The 19,404-nt window shown below is 34.6% G+C and overlaps 1 protein-coding gene across 1 annotated transcript in view; it reads left to right on the top strand.

The window, feature by feature from the left end:
- The window catches only part of MALRD1 (MAM and LDL receptor class A domain containing 1), a 649,658-nt gene that overhangs the window by 245,838 nt on the left and 384,416 nt on the right, over positions 1–19,404 (top strand). The window contains 3 exon segments of the mRNA XM_049096644.1: positions 7,105–7,281; positions 9,883–9,932; positions 9,934–10,046. Of these exon segments, the coding sequence (XP_048952601.1) occupies positions 7,105–7,281; positions 9,883–9,932; positions 9,934–10,046 (340 nt within the window).

Raw genomic sequence — 19,404 nt, 5'->3', positions numbered from 1 at the left:
AGACACAAAGAGATGGAAAAATATTCCATGCTCATGGATTGGCAGAATTAATATTGTGAAAATGTCAATGTTACCCAGGGCAATATACACGTTTAATGCAATCCCTATCAAAATACCATGGACTTTCTTCAGAGAGTTAGAACAAATTATTTTAAGATTTGTGTGGAATCAGAAAAGACCCCGAATAGCCAGGGGAATTTTAAAAAAGAAAACCATATCTGGGGGCATCACAATGCCAGATTTCAGGTTGTACTACAAAGCTGTGGTCATCAAGACAGTGTGGTACTGGCACAAAAACAGACACATAGATCAGTGGAACAGAATAGAGAATCCAGAAGTGGACCCTGAACTTTATGGTCAACTAATATTCGATGAAGGAGGAAAGACTATCCATTAGAAGAAAGACAGTCTCTTCAATAAATGGTGCTTGGAAAATTGGACATCCACATGCAGAAGAATGAAACTAGACCACTCTCTTTCACCATACATAAAGATAAACTCAAAATGGATGAAAGATCTAAATGTGAGACAAGATTCCATCAAAATCCTAGAGGAGAACACAGGCAACACCCTTTTTGAACTCGGCCACAGTAACTTCTTGCAAGATACATACACGAAGGCAAAAGAAACAAAAGCAAAAATGAACTATTGGGACTTCATCAAGATAAGAAGCTTTTGCACAGCAAAGGATACAGTCAACAAAACTAAAAGACAACCTACAGAATGGGAGAAGATATTTGCAAATGACATATCAGATAAAGGGCTAGTTTCCAAGATCTCTAAAGAACTTATTAAACTCAACAGCAAAGAAACAAACAATCCAATCATGAAATGGGCAAAAGACATGAACAGAAATCTCACAGAGGAGGACATAGACATGGCCAACATGCATATGAGAAAATGCTCTGCTTCACCTGCCATCAGGGAAATACAAATCAAAACCACAATGAGATACCACCTCACACCAGCAAGAATGGGGCAAATTAACAAGGCAGGAAACAACAAATGTTGGAGAGGATGCGGAGAAAAGGGAACCGTCTTACACTGTTGGTGGGAACGTGAACTGGTGCAGCCACTCTGGAAAACTGTGTGGAGGTTCCTCAAACAGTTTAAAATAGACCTGCACTATGACCCAGCAATTGCACTGTTGGGGATTTACCCCAAAGATACAAATGCAATGAAACGCCGGGACACCTGCACCCCGATGTTTCTAGCAGCAATGGCCACGATAGCCAAACTGTGGAAGGAGCCTCGGTGTCCAACGAAAGATGAATGGATAAAGAAGATGTGGTTTATGTATACAATGGAATATTACTCAGCTATTAGAAATGACAAATACCCACCATTTGCTTCAACGTGGATGGAACTGCAGGGTATTATGCTGAGTGAAGTAAGTCAGTCGGAGAAGGACAAACATTATATGTTCTCATTCATTTGGGGAATATAAATAATAGTGAAAGGGAATGTAAGGGAAGGGAGAAGAAATGTGTGGGAAATATCAGAAAGGGAGACAGAACGTAAAGACTACTAACTCTGGGAAATGAACTAGGGGTGGTAGAAGGGGAGAAGGGCGGGGGGTGGGAGTGAATGGGTGATGGGCACTGGGGGTTATTTTGTATGTTAGTAAATTGAACACCAATAAAAAATAAATTAAAAAAAAAATAAAAGATAACCGCAGTGTTTTGATTAATTAATGGGAAAATAGCTATGAGAGAATTTCAGAATGCCATATATGTATAGATGGGGAAATGAATAGGTAGACTTACTTGAAGTGTAGATTATAAAAGCTGTTGGAGTTCAAGAAAGAGAATAAAGGAAATGAAGAAGTCATTTAAAAGCCTATACTGGCTTAAAATTAATGTAAAATACAGATTTATAGGTGAAGTGAGCCTCATGCAAAATATTATAGTAGGAATAAATCCGGGGCTTGACTCATGGAAATGAGTTAGAAAAACAATAAAAGCAACACACTGTATAAAAGTGAACCATTAGGGGTGCCTGGGTGGCTCAGTGGTTGAGTGTCTGCTTTTGGCTCAGGTCATGATCCCAGAACCCTGAGATCAATCCCCACATCAGGCTCCCTGCTTAGCAGAGTTTGATTCTCTCCGTCCTTCTCCCCTACTTGTGCTCTCTTTCTCACTATCTGCCTCTCACTCAAATAAATAACTAAAAATCTTTAAAAGAAGTTCTGAGAAATAATACCTGTTAGTCTAGAGCAAAGCAAAACTCTTTTAGTAATGGGGGTCAAAAAAAGGCATTTAGAGGATAATACCCACAAACACAAAATATAACTTACTGCACCAGACTCTTAACAAATGATTTATGTAAATGTGAACATCAGACAAAGATAAAATGAGGTCAGCAATGGCTGAGATGCACAAGGGAATAGACAACAAAGAAATGGCAACACATGGGTAAATCTAGATATACCAATGGATAAATGTGTGTGTAACACAATCAGAATATTTATGCTCTGTTGGGAGGTATGGAAATTGATGCCATGACTTTGGAAAACAGTTTGGCCTTTTCTAATAAAATCACCATAGGGTTCTCCATTCTCTGTGACCAAGCAATTGCCCTCCTAGAAACATCAGGAGAAATGTATGAAATAAAACCTCAAACAGAATCAGCTTTAAAAAAACCCACCAATGATAGAATGGCTAAATAATATATGTTATTTGATCACATCATGAAATATACACAGCAGTCAAAATAAGTGAACCGCAACACTTCAATTAGCAAGGATGGGTGAATGCACACTGCTGAGGAAGTAAATCAAGTTGCCAATAGTTATATAAAGAATGAGTCCATTGATACAAGTTCAAATTTAAATGGTTTATTTATTTAAAAAGGGCTTACCTGGTGTTCCATGTGTATAGTCACTGTTCTAAGAAGTTCACCATGTAAACCCAGTTAATCACATAATGAGCTAATAGGCACCAGAGATAGTTATCTGGCTTATATGCAAATTAAGAAAAATGATAAAAGCAAATTAAAACTCGGGGCACCTGGGTGGCTCAAACATCCAACTTTATTTTTTTTTAAGATTTTATTTACTTATTCATGAAATACAGAGAGAGAGAGGCAGAGACATAGGGGGAGAAGCAGGTTCCCTGTGAGGAGTGGATGCAAGGCTCTATTCCCAGACCCCAGGATCACTCCTGGAGCTGAAGGCAGATGCTCAACTACTGAGCCACCCAGGCGTCCCAAACATCCAATTCTTGATACTGGCTCAGGTCATAATCTCAGGGCTATGAGATCAAGCTCCTTGTCAGGGTCCATGTTCAGGATGAAGTTTGCTTGTCCCTCTGCCATTGTTCACCCCCCAGACAACTCACATGCCCTATTTCTAAAAATAAATAAAATCTTAAAAAAAAAAAAAAAAAGCAAATGGAAAACACAAGATTCAGTGCACTGCTATCCTGGAGAGATGGGAATGTGGGCGTGGGATCTGCAAGGAAACAGTGGAGGGTTCAAAGCTGCGAATTTTAATTTCATAGGCTGGATGGTAGATTTATGGCTATTCTTTTTATTACTGTTTAAACCAGGCATATGTTTTCTATCCATTCTTATATCTGAGTAATATGTTTCATAATCAAATATAAAGTGAGAAAAATTTGAGTTGCTCAATAGATTATTAGATCAAAAATTGGCCATTCATATAAAGAAAATTTAATTTAGAATCTTATACAGACAACAGTTAACAGTAAAGTCCAGAGGGAGTAAGAACCTAAATGTGAAGAGTAAAACTAGCAAAATTTTGTGAAATTGTGGAAAAAATATTGATGATAAAACAGGAAACAATTTTTTTCCAGTGAAGTTTTAAAGTACAAACCATAAAGAAAATAACTGATAAATTGAAAGGCATTAAATTAGAAATTTTTATTTTGAAAGACACTGTATAAAATGAAAAGGCATACCATAGACTAGTAGAGTATATTTGCCACCTAGGTGAATGACAGAGGATTAGTGTAGTATATATAGGATATAAACCTATAAATTAATTTTTAAAAACCCAAAGAATTCAATAGAAAAAAAAACAAGGGATATTAATAGTTAAAAGCTAGAGTAAGGGGGGCACCTTGGTGGCTTGGTGGTTGAGCATCTGCCTTTGATTCAGGTCATGATCCCAGGGTCCTGAGGTGGAGTCCTGCACCAGGATCCCCCAAGGGAGCCTGGTTCTCCCTCTACCTATGTCTCTGCCTCTTTTGAATAATAAAGTTTTTTAAAAAAGCTAGAGTAAGGTACCTGAGTGAACCCTAAAATTAAAAAAATGTCTCAATACTTAGGGAAATACATGTTAAAGTATAAAAGAATTTTTATTTCAGACCCGTTATACTGGCAAATCTTTCCTACATTGGATAATACCAAGTGTTAGTTGCAGCCTGAGAATATGTGAAATACACACATTTTTGAATGGAAATGGATAAAACCACTTTTGAAATAACTACTTAAGTTGACTGATCACATACCCTATAACTGGAATTTCATTTCAAGATGTTTTATCTTGGAAATACTCTGGCTTGTGTTCACAAAGAAGGGTTCAAAAAGAAATGTACAATGATTTGTATTGTAGCGTACTTTAACACTTTATAATAAGAAAGGTATATACAATGTTACTGCCCTGCCTGACAAGAGATATAGACTATTCATATAATACATATTTAGCTGATGATTCATTTAGTTGAATACCCTAAAGCAGGGAATACTATTCAGTGCTGGAAAGAAATGTACTGTCAAGCCATGTAAAGACCTGGAATAAACTTAAATGCATATTATTAAGAGGAAAAAGCCAATCTGCAAAGGTAACATATGATTCCCACTATATGACACTCTGTGAAAGGGAATGCTATGGGGACAGTAAAAGGATCCATGTTTGCCAGGGCTTCTGGGGAGGGGAGAGATGGCAAGGCAGAGACAAAAGATTATTTTAATGCATACTCTGTATGACACTGTCATGGTGGAAGCATCATTGTACATTTGTTAAAACCCATAGCAAGTAAAACTCTAAGAGTGCACCCTAATGTCAGCTGTGGAAAAGTAACAATGGGTTGCTGGATTTGTAAGGAGGGCCTCAGTATGCATACCTGTTCCCTTACTTTCTTCTTTTCTTTTTTGAGCTACTTAGTTCAAGGAAGCATAAGATCTACTTCACTTCTTGCTGTAGTTCACAATGATAGGCTTCTATACAAGGAGAACTGGAAGTTTCTAGCACAAGTTATAATTTAGAGAGTCTGTTCCTTTCTGAATTTTATACTTTAAAAGACCCCCTGTCTATAGGTATGGGACATTTTCTTCATGATCAACTCTTACATAAAAAGGTGATATTTTGATCTGCTATATATTTCAGTCTCAGTTCTTAATTATTTCAAAACTTGAGCTAAGAAACAAAGTGCTATTTATTGGACCTTCCTCAAATTCCCAACAGCACCTGAATTCTCAGTCTAGATACTGGATGTTTGCTGTTGCTCAGGTCTCTGCTCTTTCCTCCAAACTCTCTCTGCTTTGGTTTATTAGTTGCCTGGAATTAAAGTGAAAGCTTAGTTTTTCTCCTTCTTGTCAGAACCACCTGCAAATCATTCTTCACACTAATGACAGAGAAGTATTTCTTAAATTGGAAATTGTATACATTGGCATTTCTCCACTGCTTCTTGTATTTATTCCAAACTCCAAAGTTGGTCCCACTTAGCTCTTTATGAAGTGCTAATTGTCTCCCAACAAGTTACACATCTAGTGACTTTATTACACACATTCTCACTGCACCACAAGATGCTCTCTGCAAATTCTCACAGTATTCCACAAACTATGGGCCAGTGTATTTCTCTGCCTTCACACAAATCTTTGCTCATTGCCCCAAAAGACCTTGTACCCCTTTTCATCTTGACAGGAACTCCTCAGCTTTTAAAGCTAAAAACTTGGGGCACCTGGGTGGCTCAGTTGGTCAAACATCTGACTTTGGCTCAGGTCATGATCTCAGGGTCCTGGAATGGAGCCCTGTGTAGGGCTCTGTGCTCAGCAGGGAGTCTGCTTCTTCCTCTGCCTCTCCTGCTGCCCCTCCCTCTGCCTGTGCACTCTCTCTTTCTCTCTCTCATATAAATAAAATCTTTAAAAAATATATATAGCTAAAAACTTAAAACATTACTTTTCCAGGAAGTCTTCCCTACCTCCCATCTGATATATGCCTTTCATGTGTTCTCCATATACAGTGCAATCTTCATTTGTCCATCTATTCATTCACTCTGTCATCCATCCATCCATCCTTCTACTCGTCTATCTATTAATTCGCTTCGCAGTGGTAGTGTACCAACCATGTACCATGGTCTGTGAATTGTGCTAGAATGAAGGAGTGAAAGGATAGGTGTCATTCTTGCCTCCATGGTGTTATACTTTTTATCATAAATGTATCCTGTAGAACTATAATGAAAGATTTATCTAATTGCTTTATCTATTAGTCAGTAAATTATTTTACTGCATTGATGGCAGACTTGGCTTTCAATCCATTGCACCAATCATGTCTATGACATAGCTTGTTATTAATTAGTGTTGATTGAATAACTTACTGTATAAATTAACTTCTATATATTTCTTCTAAGCTCTGTAACTTCAGAAATTATTACTTAATTATATAAATACTTCCAGGTGAATACCTCTAGTTTGGGTCTCACTTGCAACTGTGAATCTTAAATATGTGAGAGCAGATATAACAAGAATGAGGAGTTGCTGGATTAATTGTAGCAGTGGAAGAGCAAAGTTAGTTTACCTAGTGGACTAGAAGGTTTAACCAGACCTTGCCTCTGGTTCCTAATGCCACCCTCTGGGACTCCCTTGACTCCCACTGCTCCTTGCACTGCCCTTGAGCCTCTCATTTATTCTGATATTACTGAACAGTTTTTCAGTAATTTCTGTCTGCACCTTCATTTATTTATATGCAATTATTTGTTACTAAGACTGAGGACTCCAAATTCCATGAAATTCAGCTTATTACCAAAGAGTACTGAATATTTTTTATAATATACAATGTGAAACATACTTAGAAAAACTTATTGTGTAAAATCTTAAATGGAAAATCTATTGAATCATGCCTGTATGTTATCTCCTTTCAAGGTAACTTGCCAGTGGACCTCCCAACTCCACCAGAAATGTCCGCTCCAGTAACATTACCTCCACACAACTGTACAGACAATGAATTTGTTTGTAGGTCCAATGGTCACTGTGTTGAAAAAGTCCAGAAATGTGATTTTAGATATGATTGTCCTGACCAATCAGATGAATCATTCTGTGGTAGGTGAATTTCTATTTTGTATTAAATATAGCCATGAAACAGATAAAACAATACCTGTATAATCTTTAAGTAGCATGGCCTAGTGCCATAGTTAGAAATTTTCAACTTAGCTTACATGAGTTTTTAATATAAAAGCTGTTTGTATAGCAAATTATAGAAGAATCAGCATGCATTCGTCTATGATGCTCAACAAGAGGTAATTTTTTTTAAATTGATGTTTGGATTCAAAACACTTGTTTCATGGATATTACTTGACTCTGGGACTATGATTTACTAGTTCTTTGCTATCCACCCCCTGTTTGCCTCTATTCTACTCCTCACACTCATGAAATAGGAATGGTCAAGGTGAACGTATTTTAATACTCTCAAATTAGATGAATTTGTTTATATTTTGCTAATAGCAAATATTTGCTATTTGCCATTAGCAAAATATAAAATGAATACTATGTTAAATGTGTAGAATTCATAAGACCCAATTTTAATACAGATGGGCCCCTTTTTCTGGAACTTACTGGCATGTGCCAATATATAGCTTCTAAGGCAAATGTTTAATCTAAAAGTGAACTTCTCAGCCAAAGATACAGTCATAAAGGAGAAAAATTGATCTAGGTCTGAATGGGCAAAGTGCAAGATCAGAAGGAGTGAATACTTTTGCCATTTTTCCCCTTCTCTATTTATTGGATAGTATATGAATTTCCTATAGTATAATATTTCTCAAGTGTCTTGATGATATTAAGGGTTCAGACCATGCAGATAATACAGACTGTAATGAAGCTCTATTCCATCTTCTGCCAGCATTGTGAAGAAGTTCTAAAACTTGGAAAGTCAAATAAGGTTCATGTTTATTTTAATTTAGCAAATGAAATGCTTTTTAATGTAAGAATACACAGTAAATTAACTAACTTATCTAGACCCCCAAACTCAAAAAAATCAAAGCTAACTCACTCTGTGGATGAGACGAGATAGTAATTAACTCAAGTTGACTAGGGATACATACGTTGCACTGGAGATGGGAGATAATATAACGGAAGGTGTTGTGGTATTCAAACTTCCTCCTGGGAAGACCAAATCCTGTTATGATCATACATAAATTGTGGCATTTCTGAAAGCTTACACAGAATCCTGTTAATTACACCTAATGAGTGTCTTTAGTGAATACTGATTTTCTTCTTAATTCAACTTTGCAATTTTAGTAACATCATTTATGATGGGGTGAGCTGTTTTGATAAAATTCTTTAAATGTCCTGAATGAATATCTCCTACTAAATTACTATTCTAAAATCTTGGGATTATTAATTTACTTTGAATGCACATGAACTGAATTATTACTTCATTCTGAACAAATTATGTGATCTTGCTTCTTCCATCTTTTTGTAAGATGAAATGTTATGTCTGCCTGTTATCTTTGATCTTACATTTTCCAATGCTTTTTATTGTGTAAAGAACACAGCATGAATGCTACTCTCTTAACAAATTTTTAAGTGCACAATATATTATTGTTGACCAGGTACAATGTTGTACAGCAGATCTTTAGGCTCACTCATCTTGCTTGACTAAAACTTTATGCTCTCTAATTTAAGAAAAATCTGTGATTCATTTCTTTTTTAATGATATGAAGAACAGAATCCTATTGATTTTTAAATCTCCGGTGGGTGGGGATTGGAGGGTATCTGGGTGATGGGCAATAAGAAGGGCATTTGATGTAATGAACCCTGGGTGTTATTGCAACTGATGAACCACTGAACTCTACCTCTGAAACAAAAAAAATTATTTAAATCTCTTCACAAGATAATTATATGATCACTATTAATGTCAGAGATTAAATAACATAACTGAATGTTGTGATTAAAAATCACTTTTTTTGATGGAGTGTTTCCTTCTCAAACTTTACATTAAATCATGAACTCAAGTTTCCAAGTGATGATGGTGGTTTGCCAACACTGCTTATGCCACTTAAAAGTTGGAGTCTTCTGTAGTATACACAAGAACAGTGGAGAATTTAAGACACATGGGCATGTTTAGAGAGAAAGAAAGAACATTTCACACAGAGCCTATGTATTTCAAAAATCATTGGAGTTGGAGTTGTAGTTGCATGTGATACTAGAATACAGTCATTACAAGAATATTGAAAAAAATTCAAGGAAAATATTACTGCTTTGAATTAAAGTAGTTTGGAATTTGGACTGACTGCTTCAAAGACTTAACTGAAGTTTAGATTTTAAATAATACTGTGGCAAAAGAATGGACTTACCAGACCTTGGTAAGTAACATCAATGTTATGTGAAGAGAAACTGGCAATGCTTAGATTGCTATTCTAGGACCTAATTAAAATCTCACCTCCTTATCAGAACAAATGTTTTATTATATGCATTTACGCCCATGTTACAGCTACTGTAGATATTTGAATATAGTGCACATAGATTTCTTTAAAACTCTTCTAGTGATTATATAAATCATTTGTCTAATTATTTTAAGTATGCTTAAAAGATAACTTAGAAAAGAAACCCAACAGTAAAAAAGTGCCTGTTACAGGTAAGTTGCCATTTATTGATACATTTATTGTGATTAGTTCATCTTGTCTTTGTTTTACTCTATTCAAGTTATGAAAGTTTGCAGCTTTGAAAAAGGAAGCCTGTGTAATTGGTACCAAGTCAATTCCAGAAATGCTAATTCAAGATTCAAACACATTCAGATGGGGACTTGGTAATGGGACCAGTATTCATCATGGGGAAGAAAATCACAGGCCATTGGTGGATCATACAACGTAAGTGACCACACATTTTGAACATGTTTTTAGGAACTGTATTAAGCAGCTTCCAAATTCCTGCTACATCACCTTATTTCAAGCCACTACTATTGTAAAGATCAAATTGGAGAGTAGATGGACTACGTGTAGTTTTCATATAAAATTGGAAAAAAGCCATTGAATTTAAAAAGCTATGAATGCTCTTATAAAAGTCATAGAAACTAGAGAAATATATAAGAAAAATAATAATTTGTAATATCACCACAAATGTTGTTTTAAGATTATCTATTCAGGGACACCTGGCTGGCTCATTCAGCAGAGCATGTGACTCTTGATCTCAGGATTATGAGTTCAAGCCCAATGTTGGGAATGGAGCCTACTTAAAAAGTTAAAAAAAATTTTAAAGAAATTGAATAGAATTATCCATTTCTTCCTTCCTCTGCCTGAGTCTTTTGTTTCTCCTTTTTAAGCTCCTCTTTCTCCTCACTTTTCCCTTTTCTTCTAGTCTTTCATCTTTATTGTCACTTATTTTGGTCTTTTCTTTCCAAGGCTTCATAACTCATACCTTTCCTTGTTTTGTAGGCCACAGATATATTTAGAGCTTACTTCTCATAAGGTCCCATCCTTTATTCTTTTCTTTTAATGGTTTCATTGAAGTAATCCTAAAGATGGCGAAAGGATCCCCATTTATATTACAGGGAATGTTTTCAAAACCTTTATGCCTTCATACCTCTCCATAGTTAAAGTTTCAAGAGCCCCACTTCTATGGCTTCTGTTTTCGAGGAAAACTAATGGTGTGTCTACTGCTAGTTAATTATTACCTTGGGCAACTTGACCAGGTACTCAAAGAAGCCATAATATCTTCTGGGCTGGCTTTTAACACTGGTTTTCTGATCTCTCTCTTGTTTTGTTTTGTTAAAATGGTTCCAGTTTTACCATCATTGGATTTCAATATTATCAGCCATGTTGTCCAAAGTATATAGAGTGGCAGATATTAATACCATGTGTTTTGATTCCCTTCAACAGTTGGCAGTTAATTTTGGAGATTTTCAATATTCAAATTTTCCTTGGGCCACTTCTGACTCCTAGAAAAGCAAAGGGTAATTTCAGAAAGTATTTCCGGCACATCTAAATAAACCATATTGCATTAATAATCTGTATTTCAATAAAGAAAAAGGCAAACTAGAATTTTCCTTCCATGTGGTAAACGTGTAAATATGTGTTAGCATATTATAAGCAGAGTAATATAATTGGCTTTTAATTGACTTGTCTTTTCCCCCTGCTCCCTCCATAGACTGCATACTCTGAGGAATCACAGGGTCTGTGGCTTCCCTATTTATTACATTATTTCTAAATGGCTGACATATATTAAGTCTTCATAATTATTTGTTGAATTAATTGGTGATTAGGACCCATATATTTATAGATTTATAATTATGGGCTGCAAAGCAAAAAAAAATTAAATATATTTTTAAATATGACTATTTAATAGGTAATATTTAAAAATTGGTTCATAGCTAAGTACCATAAATTTGTAATTGTTTTTATCTCCTAGAAGGAGTCTTTGTTTGATGCAGCTTATTTATTTTTACTACAGGAAGCCAAAGAGCGCAAAGTTTTGAGTCCTTGGCCCTTAAATCAATTTTTTTGACTAAATGCCCATCTGTTGGTTAAATGAGGTTTGTTATTAAGATTTATCTTGGGGATGATTTTATATATCATTCCCTCAGGCAAAATTAAGTTCTCCACACTTCATTGCTGTTATGGAATGATGTCTAGGGGAATGTGTATGCCTGTTCTAGATTAGTGGTTTCTAACTGTGTTCATAGAAGCCTTAGGGAAGTTTCTCAAAATGGTGATCAGGGCCACTGTCAATTTATACATACACACACATATACACACACACACTATATATATACATATATATGTATGTATACATACATACATATATATATTTAAATGCAGTTCTGAAACACTTAGATCAAAATCTCAAAGAGTACATCTGGAAATCTATATTTTAGTGTAATTCCTAGATGGTTCTAGAACCTCATCCCTAGAGGGTACCATGTCAGGAAGTGGTGAAGGTATTGCTAAAAGAAGATGGCTTTCTCATGTCCTTATTCTAATTTCGATCAGAGCAGATTCATTTTTCTCTTAATATAGTAACTAATTAAAATATAGTACAAAATGTTTCAGGACAAACAAAAAATTTGTTCTAAGGTAATTGCATTTAAAAATAAAATTTGTGTCTTGAAAAATAACGTAACTGAAAAATAGTGTGTGAGAAATATCTTTACCTTTGGGGGCACTGGGTGGTTCAGTCAGTTGATCATTCAACTCTGTTTCCACTCAGGTCATGATCTTGGGGTCATGGGATTGGGCTCCATTCTCAGCCGAGTCTGTTTCAGATTCTCTCTCCCTTTTCCTCTTGCATGTGCATGCGCGTGCACATGCACACACACATTCTCTCTCTCTCTCAAATAAAAAAATAAATAAAATCTTTAAAAAAAAATCTTTCCCCTCAGTTAATCTAGAAGAAATGTAATTTCAAGGCACTCTCTACATTCCTCCATTCATTGTATAATACCCAACATTTTTTTTCCCTCAGACCTTTTTGCCTATCTGAAAAAGACAGATACTTCAAAATACATTGGATTTTAGAATTTGCTTACAGATTGTTGAGAAACTATTTGAATATGAACTATCTCATTAAAAATGCAGATTACATAGAACACAGTTTCTTAAGTGTGTCATTTGTAAAGTAGAAGTACTTTTTCTTAGATTTTTCCTTTTATTTCATAACACTTGTCTTTCAGGTAGAAATGAGTTATAGTCTCCACTGTTGCAAATGCACCTACATTCCTCTCTATGTTATGCGTTTGTGCAGGTTTAACATCATTATAAACTAAAAGGCACATAAATAATGCAAACTGTCCCTGTGACATAACTGTGCACATCATAATCTAAGTGCTAGATGTAAATGTGGATAAAAGCTTCAGTAAAACTGAAAATGTTTTAATGTTTTCTGCTCTGCAACAATAACAATTTCTAAAGCTTTAATCTCTTAGACATTAAATACTAAAATTATTGCTTTCTCCAAGGCTTCTTTGGTAAGAAGATAAGCTAGTATTTTATAGGCCAATTTAGATGCTTTAACACTCTCTCAACATAATTTCTAAAAGATCCAGTTTTATAAATCTAGAATAATAGTTAAATATCAGGCCTTAGTAACACTTTTGCTGAAATAAAAATAAAAGTGCAAACAGTCAAAATCTAAATTAACTGTAATAATTTTCTCTTAACTGTTGTAACACTTGTGGGAAGCGGCATTTCTGGCTGCATTGCCACAGGACTGAGTATAAAGCATAGTTGTACCTCTAAAGCCCAAGGAAAATTGCTACTGTTTACATTATCCTTGAGGTAAGTATCTATTCCTTATATTTGCATACATTAATTTGTGTTAATTAAGTGAATTAAATCACTTTAATTTTATTCCAGTGTATTTTAACTTGATAAGTAATTTGTTAACCACAGTGGCTTAAAAACACGGAATTTAAGAAAAATCTTTGCCGAAAGTAGTACTTGTGCATCATACATAAAATAACAGATATACAATGGTTAGGTAGTATATTTGCTATACAAGGTAAAATTTTAAGAATAAATTCATCATACTGTGTATGATTTTTATGTTGTTAGCCGAGATCACTTTTTAATAATAAAATAATTTTATGTCATGGGTATAACTGCATTCAGAAATTAATTAAAACTTCATTTTCATTGTATAATTTTTAAATATGCTTTTCCTTTAATTATATTAAAATGAAAAAAAAAAAGTAGTTTTAATCTATTTCCTGCACAGATGTGTTAGACATCTAGAGGAGACATCAAAGAGCTTTCTGGCCTGAAAGATTGCAGAGATAGCCTTGGCTAGGCACATAATTTGTTAGGTTAGGCATGTGTTTTTGGAGCATCTACTCTGTGAGAAGAGAAAACTTAATCACACATGGAACCAGCATATGCAGAATTGATGTGTAATGCCTCGGGGAAGTGTTATTTGCTGAAAGAGAGGTCCATTGGGAGGTTCAGGTAACTTACCAAGTCTTCAGGTCTATCTTGGTTGTGTATGTGTCTTTAATAATACTTGAAGGGAGTCTTTACTTTTGGATGTTACTGGATAATACAAATGAACTAAGATAATACTATGGATAAAGACCACATACTGACTCTTTTTAAGAACTTAACTATTTTTATTTCTAAAAAAATCTTTCCTTTTACCATAAAAGATGAAATTCATTTTTATTGTAGGAAAATGTTTAAATATAGGTAGAAAAGGTAAACCACATCAGTGCTGATTACACCCTCATGATAAAAACATTGTGTGTGTCTTTACAATCTACCACATTGCTTTCAATTAATACAATAAATAAAAGCAACATTGTTTTCAATTAATTTGCTTTAATTTTATATATAATTTTTAAATACCTATTCACCAATATTTTGTTTGGGCCAATAGTATTCCATCAAATGGATGTACCACCTTTCACTAATTCAGTTCCTCACTATTGATTTAGGAGTTGCTTTTGATTGTACACAAATTTAAACAGTCTTTACTGAACAATATACAGGTTTGCACACATTGCAAATTATATCCTAAGAGTAAAAGAAAATACAGAGTAGAATTTTTAATTGATATTCATTTTTAAACCATTTGATTTATAATTTTAAATTACTCTTCAATAATGTACCCTTTTTTCACAAGCAATACATGACTGTGTCTGTTTTTCTGTATGCTTGCCAAACACTGTCTAATTATTTTTTTCATAGTTTCAGTCTGAAAATATGGTTAAAGTAGGTGGTAATTGTATATTTTCTGCAATTCTTTAGTGCTAAGCAGGTTGATCAAGTTTGTGTGCCTGTGTGCCTTGTGTAGTTATGTTTTTGTGTGTATCTATATTTCCTATTTGTGCTTTTTGCTTGGTTTTCAGTGTGTAATGGTTATTCCTCTTACTGACTTAATCTTTTAAAGCATCGAAGTATTTTTTTTTTATTTGTTGTGAAAGTTGCAAAGATTTTCTCCAAGTTTTATTGACCTTTTATTAGTTTTTCATGTTTTCACCCTTCCTAGTTTTTAGGTTGTGCATAGTTATGTCTGCCAGGGTGTCCTTTATAGTTTTATCTTTTTGTTATTTTTTCCAGAATGATATTTTTCATTAGGTTTATTGAGACATGAATGACATATAACGAGTAAATTTAAGGTGTACAATGTGATTACATTGTGAAATGATTACTACAGGAAGGTTGATTAACACATTCATCATGTCACAACTACCTTTATTTAGAGTATGTGGTGAGAACATTTAAGATCTACTCTCTTAGGAGCTTTCATGTATACAATACATTACTGTTAACTGTAGTCACCATCCTGTGTATTATACCCCAGTAGTTATTTATCTTGTAACCATTTCCTCCATCTCTCCATCCCTTTCTCCCAGGTGACACCTTTTTATTGTCTATTTTTATGAGTTTGATTTTTATAAATTCCACATGTAAGTGAGATCATACAACATTTATCTTTCTCTGTCTGACTTATTTCTCTTAGCATAATGACTTCAAGATCCATCCACGTGGTTCCAAATGGCAGGATTTCTTTCTTTTTCTTTTTAAGATTTTATTTATTTATTTGATAGACCACATTGGGGGCGGGGGGCGCAGAGGGAAAGGGAGAAGCAAGCTTCCCACTGAGCAAGGAGCCTGATGTGGGGCTTGATCCCAGTACCCTAGGATTGTGACCTGAGCCAAAAGCAGATAGATGCTTAACCAACTGAGCCACCCAGGCACCCCAAGATTTTTTCTTTTTTAGTATTCCTGTGTGCCCACGCCTGTATTAGTATATATGTCTGTATTATGCACCATACTTTCTTAGTCCATTCATCTGTCAGTGGAGACTTAGGATTCTTTACATGTCTTGGCTATTGTGAACAATGCTGCAGTGAACATAGGGATGCAGGTATCTCTTAAAGATACTAATTTCATTTCCTTTAGGTATATATACCCAGAAGTGGGATTGGTAGATCATATAGAGTATTTAATTTTTTGAGAATCTGTATTTAATATTTTGAGAATCCTTCATACTGTTTTCATAGTTACTGCACCAATTTGCATTCCCACTGGCAGCACAGAAAGATTTCCTTTTCTCCACTTCCTTTCCAGCATATGTTGTCTTCTTGATGATAGTCATTCTCACAAGTGTGAGGTGATATCTTTTTGTGTTTTTGATTTGTATTTCTTGGTAATTACTGACATTAAGCACAACTTCATATACCTCTTGGACATGTGGATATCTTCTTTGGAAAAATATCAGTTCAGGTCCTTTGCCCCTTTTTTAATTGAATTATTTGGGGTTTTCTTTGCTTTTTTTAAGTATCGAGTGTAGAAGTTCCTTAAATATTTTGGAAATTAATGCCTTATCAGACATATGGTCTACAAATATTTTCTCCTATTCTTTGTGTTACCTTTATTATTCTGTTATTAATTATTTTGTTAATAATTCATTTTGCTGTAAATATAATTTTTTTAGTTTGATGTAGAGCCACTTGTTTATTTTTGCTTTTGTTGCTTGTGCTTTTGGTGTTCTATCCAAAATACCATTACCAAGACCAACATCAAGGAGTTTTTAACCCTATATTTTCTTCCAGAAGTTTTAATTATATTACATATGGGCTTTATTTTTGTCATGTTGCATTTTATGAAATGCTTTTATTATGCTTTTGCTATGAGGATTCTGTGTTTTTTATCCATCGATATATTAATGTGTGTATCATATTTATTGACTTGTGTTAGTTGAGCCTTCTTTGCATCCTAGGGAAAAATCTCATCTTCATGGCATATCATCCTTTTAATGTGCTGTTAACTTTATTAACTAGTATTTTGTTGTGAATTTTTGCATTTATGTTCATCAGGCTATTGGCCTTTTAGTTTCTATATGGCTTTTGTATCTGGATAGTGGAGGTCTTATAAAGTGAATTTGGGAGTATTCCCTCTTCTTCAATTTTTTGGAAGGGTTTCAGAAGGATTGGCTTTGATTCTTTAAATTCACCAGTGTTTGGTAGAATCTATGAGTAAAACCATCTTGTCCTGGACTTTTCTGTGTTAGGAGGTTTTTGATTACTGATTCAATGGCTTTACTCATAATTATTCTGCTCAGATATTGTTTTTTTCTTGCTTCAGTCTTGTTAGGTTGTATGTTTCTAGAAATGTATCAATTTCTTCTAGATTATCCAATTCATTGGTATATAATTGCTTATAGTAGTCTCTTCTGATATATATATATGATTAAAAAATATATATATATATTTAAAAGATTTTATTTATTCATTCATGAGAGCCAGAGAGAGAGGGAGAGGCAGAGACATAGGCAGAGGGAGAAGCAGGCTCCAAGCAGGGAACCTGATGTGGGACTCGATCCTGGGTCTCTAGGATCAGGCCCTGGGCCAAAGGCAGGTGCTAAACTGCTGAGCCACCCAGGCTGCCCTCTTCTGATATTTTGGAATGATGTTTCAATTGTAATATCCCTCTTTTATTGATAATTTTATTCATTTGAGTATTTTCTCTTTTTCTTGGTTAGCCTAGTGAAAGGCTTGTCAATTTTGTTTAGTTTTTTAAAAAACTAATTCTTTTTAAAGTTTTTTTTAGTTTTGTGAGTCTTTTATTTTATTCTTCTGTGTTTCATTTTTTCTATTCTAATCCTAATTATTTCTTCTTCTGTTACCATTGACCTTAGTTCAAGCTCCTTGAGGTGTAAAGTTTGATTGCTTATGTGAGATATTTCTTTTTTAATGTAGGTGTTTATAATTGTAAACTTTCCTCTTAGAACAGCTTTTAATGCATTCCATAAATTTTGGCATGTTATATTTCCATTTTAATTTATATCAAGATTTTTAAATTTCTCCTTTGATCCATAGTTTGTTCAGTAGTGTGTTTTGATTTCTATGTTTGTGAATTTCCCAACTTTCCTCTTCTTATTGGTAGCTATATAGTGGTCAGAAAAGACATGTGATATAATTTTAATTTTCTTGAATTTGTTAAGACTTTTTTGTGGCTAAACATATGATCTATCCTGGAACATATTCTGTCTGCGCTTGAGAAGAATGTATATGCTGCTGCTGTTGGGTGGAATGTTCTATATATGTCTGCTACGTCTATTTGATCTATAGTGTGTTTTCATATATCACTAAATAGTGTTAAATAATATATGATCATATAGTCATATGTTATATGCAATCATGTGTATATACAGTCAGATAACACGTAGTGCTCTTTCCTTATTGATTTTCTGTCTGAGTAATCCATCAATTATTGAGTATGGAATATTAAAACCCTTATTGTATTGTTGTTTATTTCTCCATGCAGCTCTGTTATTATTTGCTTTATATATTTGGATGTTCTGATGTTGGATACATAAATATTTGCAATTATTATGGCTTCTTTATGAACTAATCCTTTTATCATTATACAGTGACATTCTTTGTCTCTTGTGACTATTTGAAACTTAGTCTATTTCTGATAGAAGTATAGCCATCCCTCCTCTTTTTTGGTTACCATTTGTATGGAATGCTTTCTATCCCTTCACTTTCAATCTATGTGTGTTTTTAAAACTATAGTGAATCTCTTGTAGACAGCATATTGTTGGATCTAGTTTCCTGTTTTTTTAAACCATCCCAGCCTCTCTAGGTTTTGGATTGGAGAATTCATCCACCTATGTTAAAGTAATTATTGATAGGTAGGGCCTTACTATGGTCATTTTGTTAATTGTATTCTTTTCTTTTTTAACTTTTGTTAATTGTTTTTTTCTGACTGTTTTGTAATTCCTATATTCTCTTCTTTGTTCCTTGCTGTCTTATTTTTCTGATTTGATGACCCTTTGTGGTGGTGTGCTTTGATTCTTCTATCTCAATATTTTGCTCATTTACTACAGGCTTTTTCTTTGTTAGTGCCATGAGGCTTATGTACCCTATCTTATAGTTTCAGCATTCTCTTTTAAACCAATAATTGTTCACTGTGGGGCTTGGATGGGTCAGATGGAAGTAACTGGGGGCAGGAGGGGCTTACTGTTAGGGTCTCTAATTTGATGAGGCTTCTGTCTCTTCTCTGAGATAGGAGTACTCCTGGCTGAGCTCTTTGGTTAGGTGAGCCTGCTGACTCAGCTTGGCATTCAGATTGGGCTGCTTGATGGCTGGCTCCCTGGTTGAGTGGCTATGGATTGGCTTCATGGTCAGGTGGAGCCAGTAGCTGGACCAGCAATCACCTCTGGTTGGCTGGAGTCACAGGCAGAGTGGTGCTACTAGTTTGACTTTGCATATGAGTGGGGGTGCATGCT

The sequence above is a fragment of the Canis lupus genome, chromosome 2, assembly GCF_003254725.2.
Source record: "Canis lupus dingo isolate Sandy chromosome 2, ASM325472v2, whole genome shotgun sequence".
NCBI lineage: Eukaryota > Metazoa > Chordata > Mammalia > Carnivora > Canidae > Canis > Canis lupus.
The sequence above is the reverse complement of the archived record's forward strand: the minus strand, read 5'-3'. Positions and strand labels throughout refer to the sequence as shown.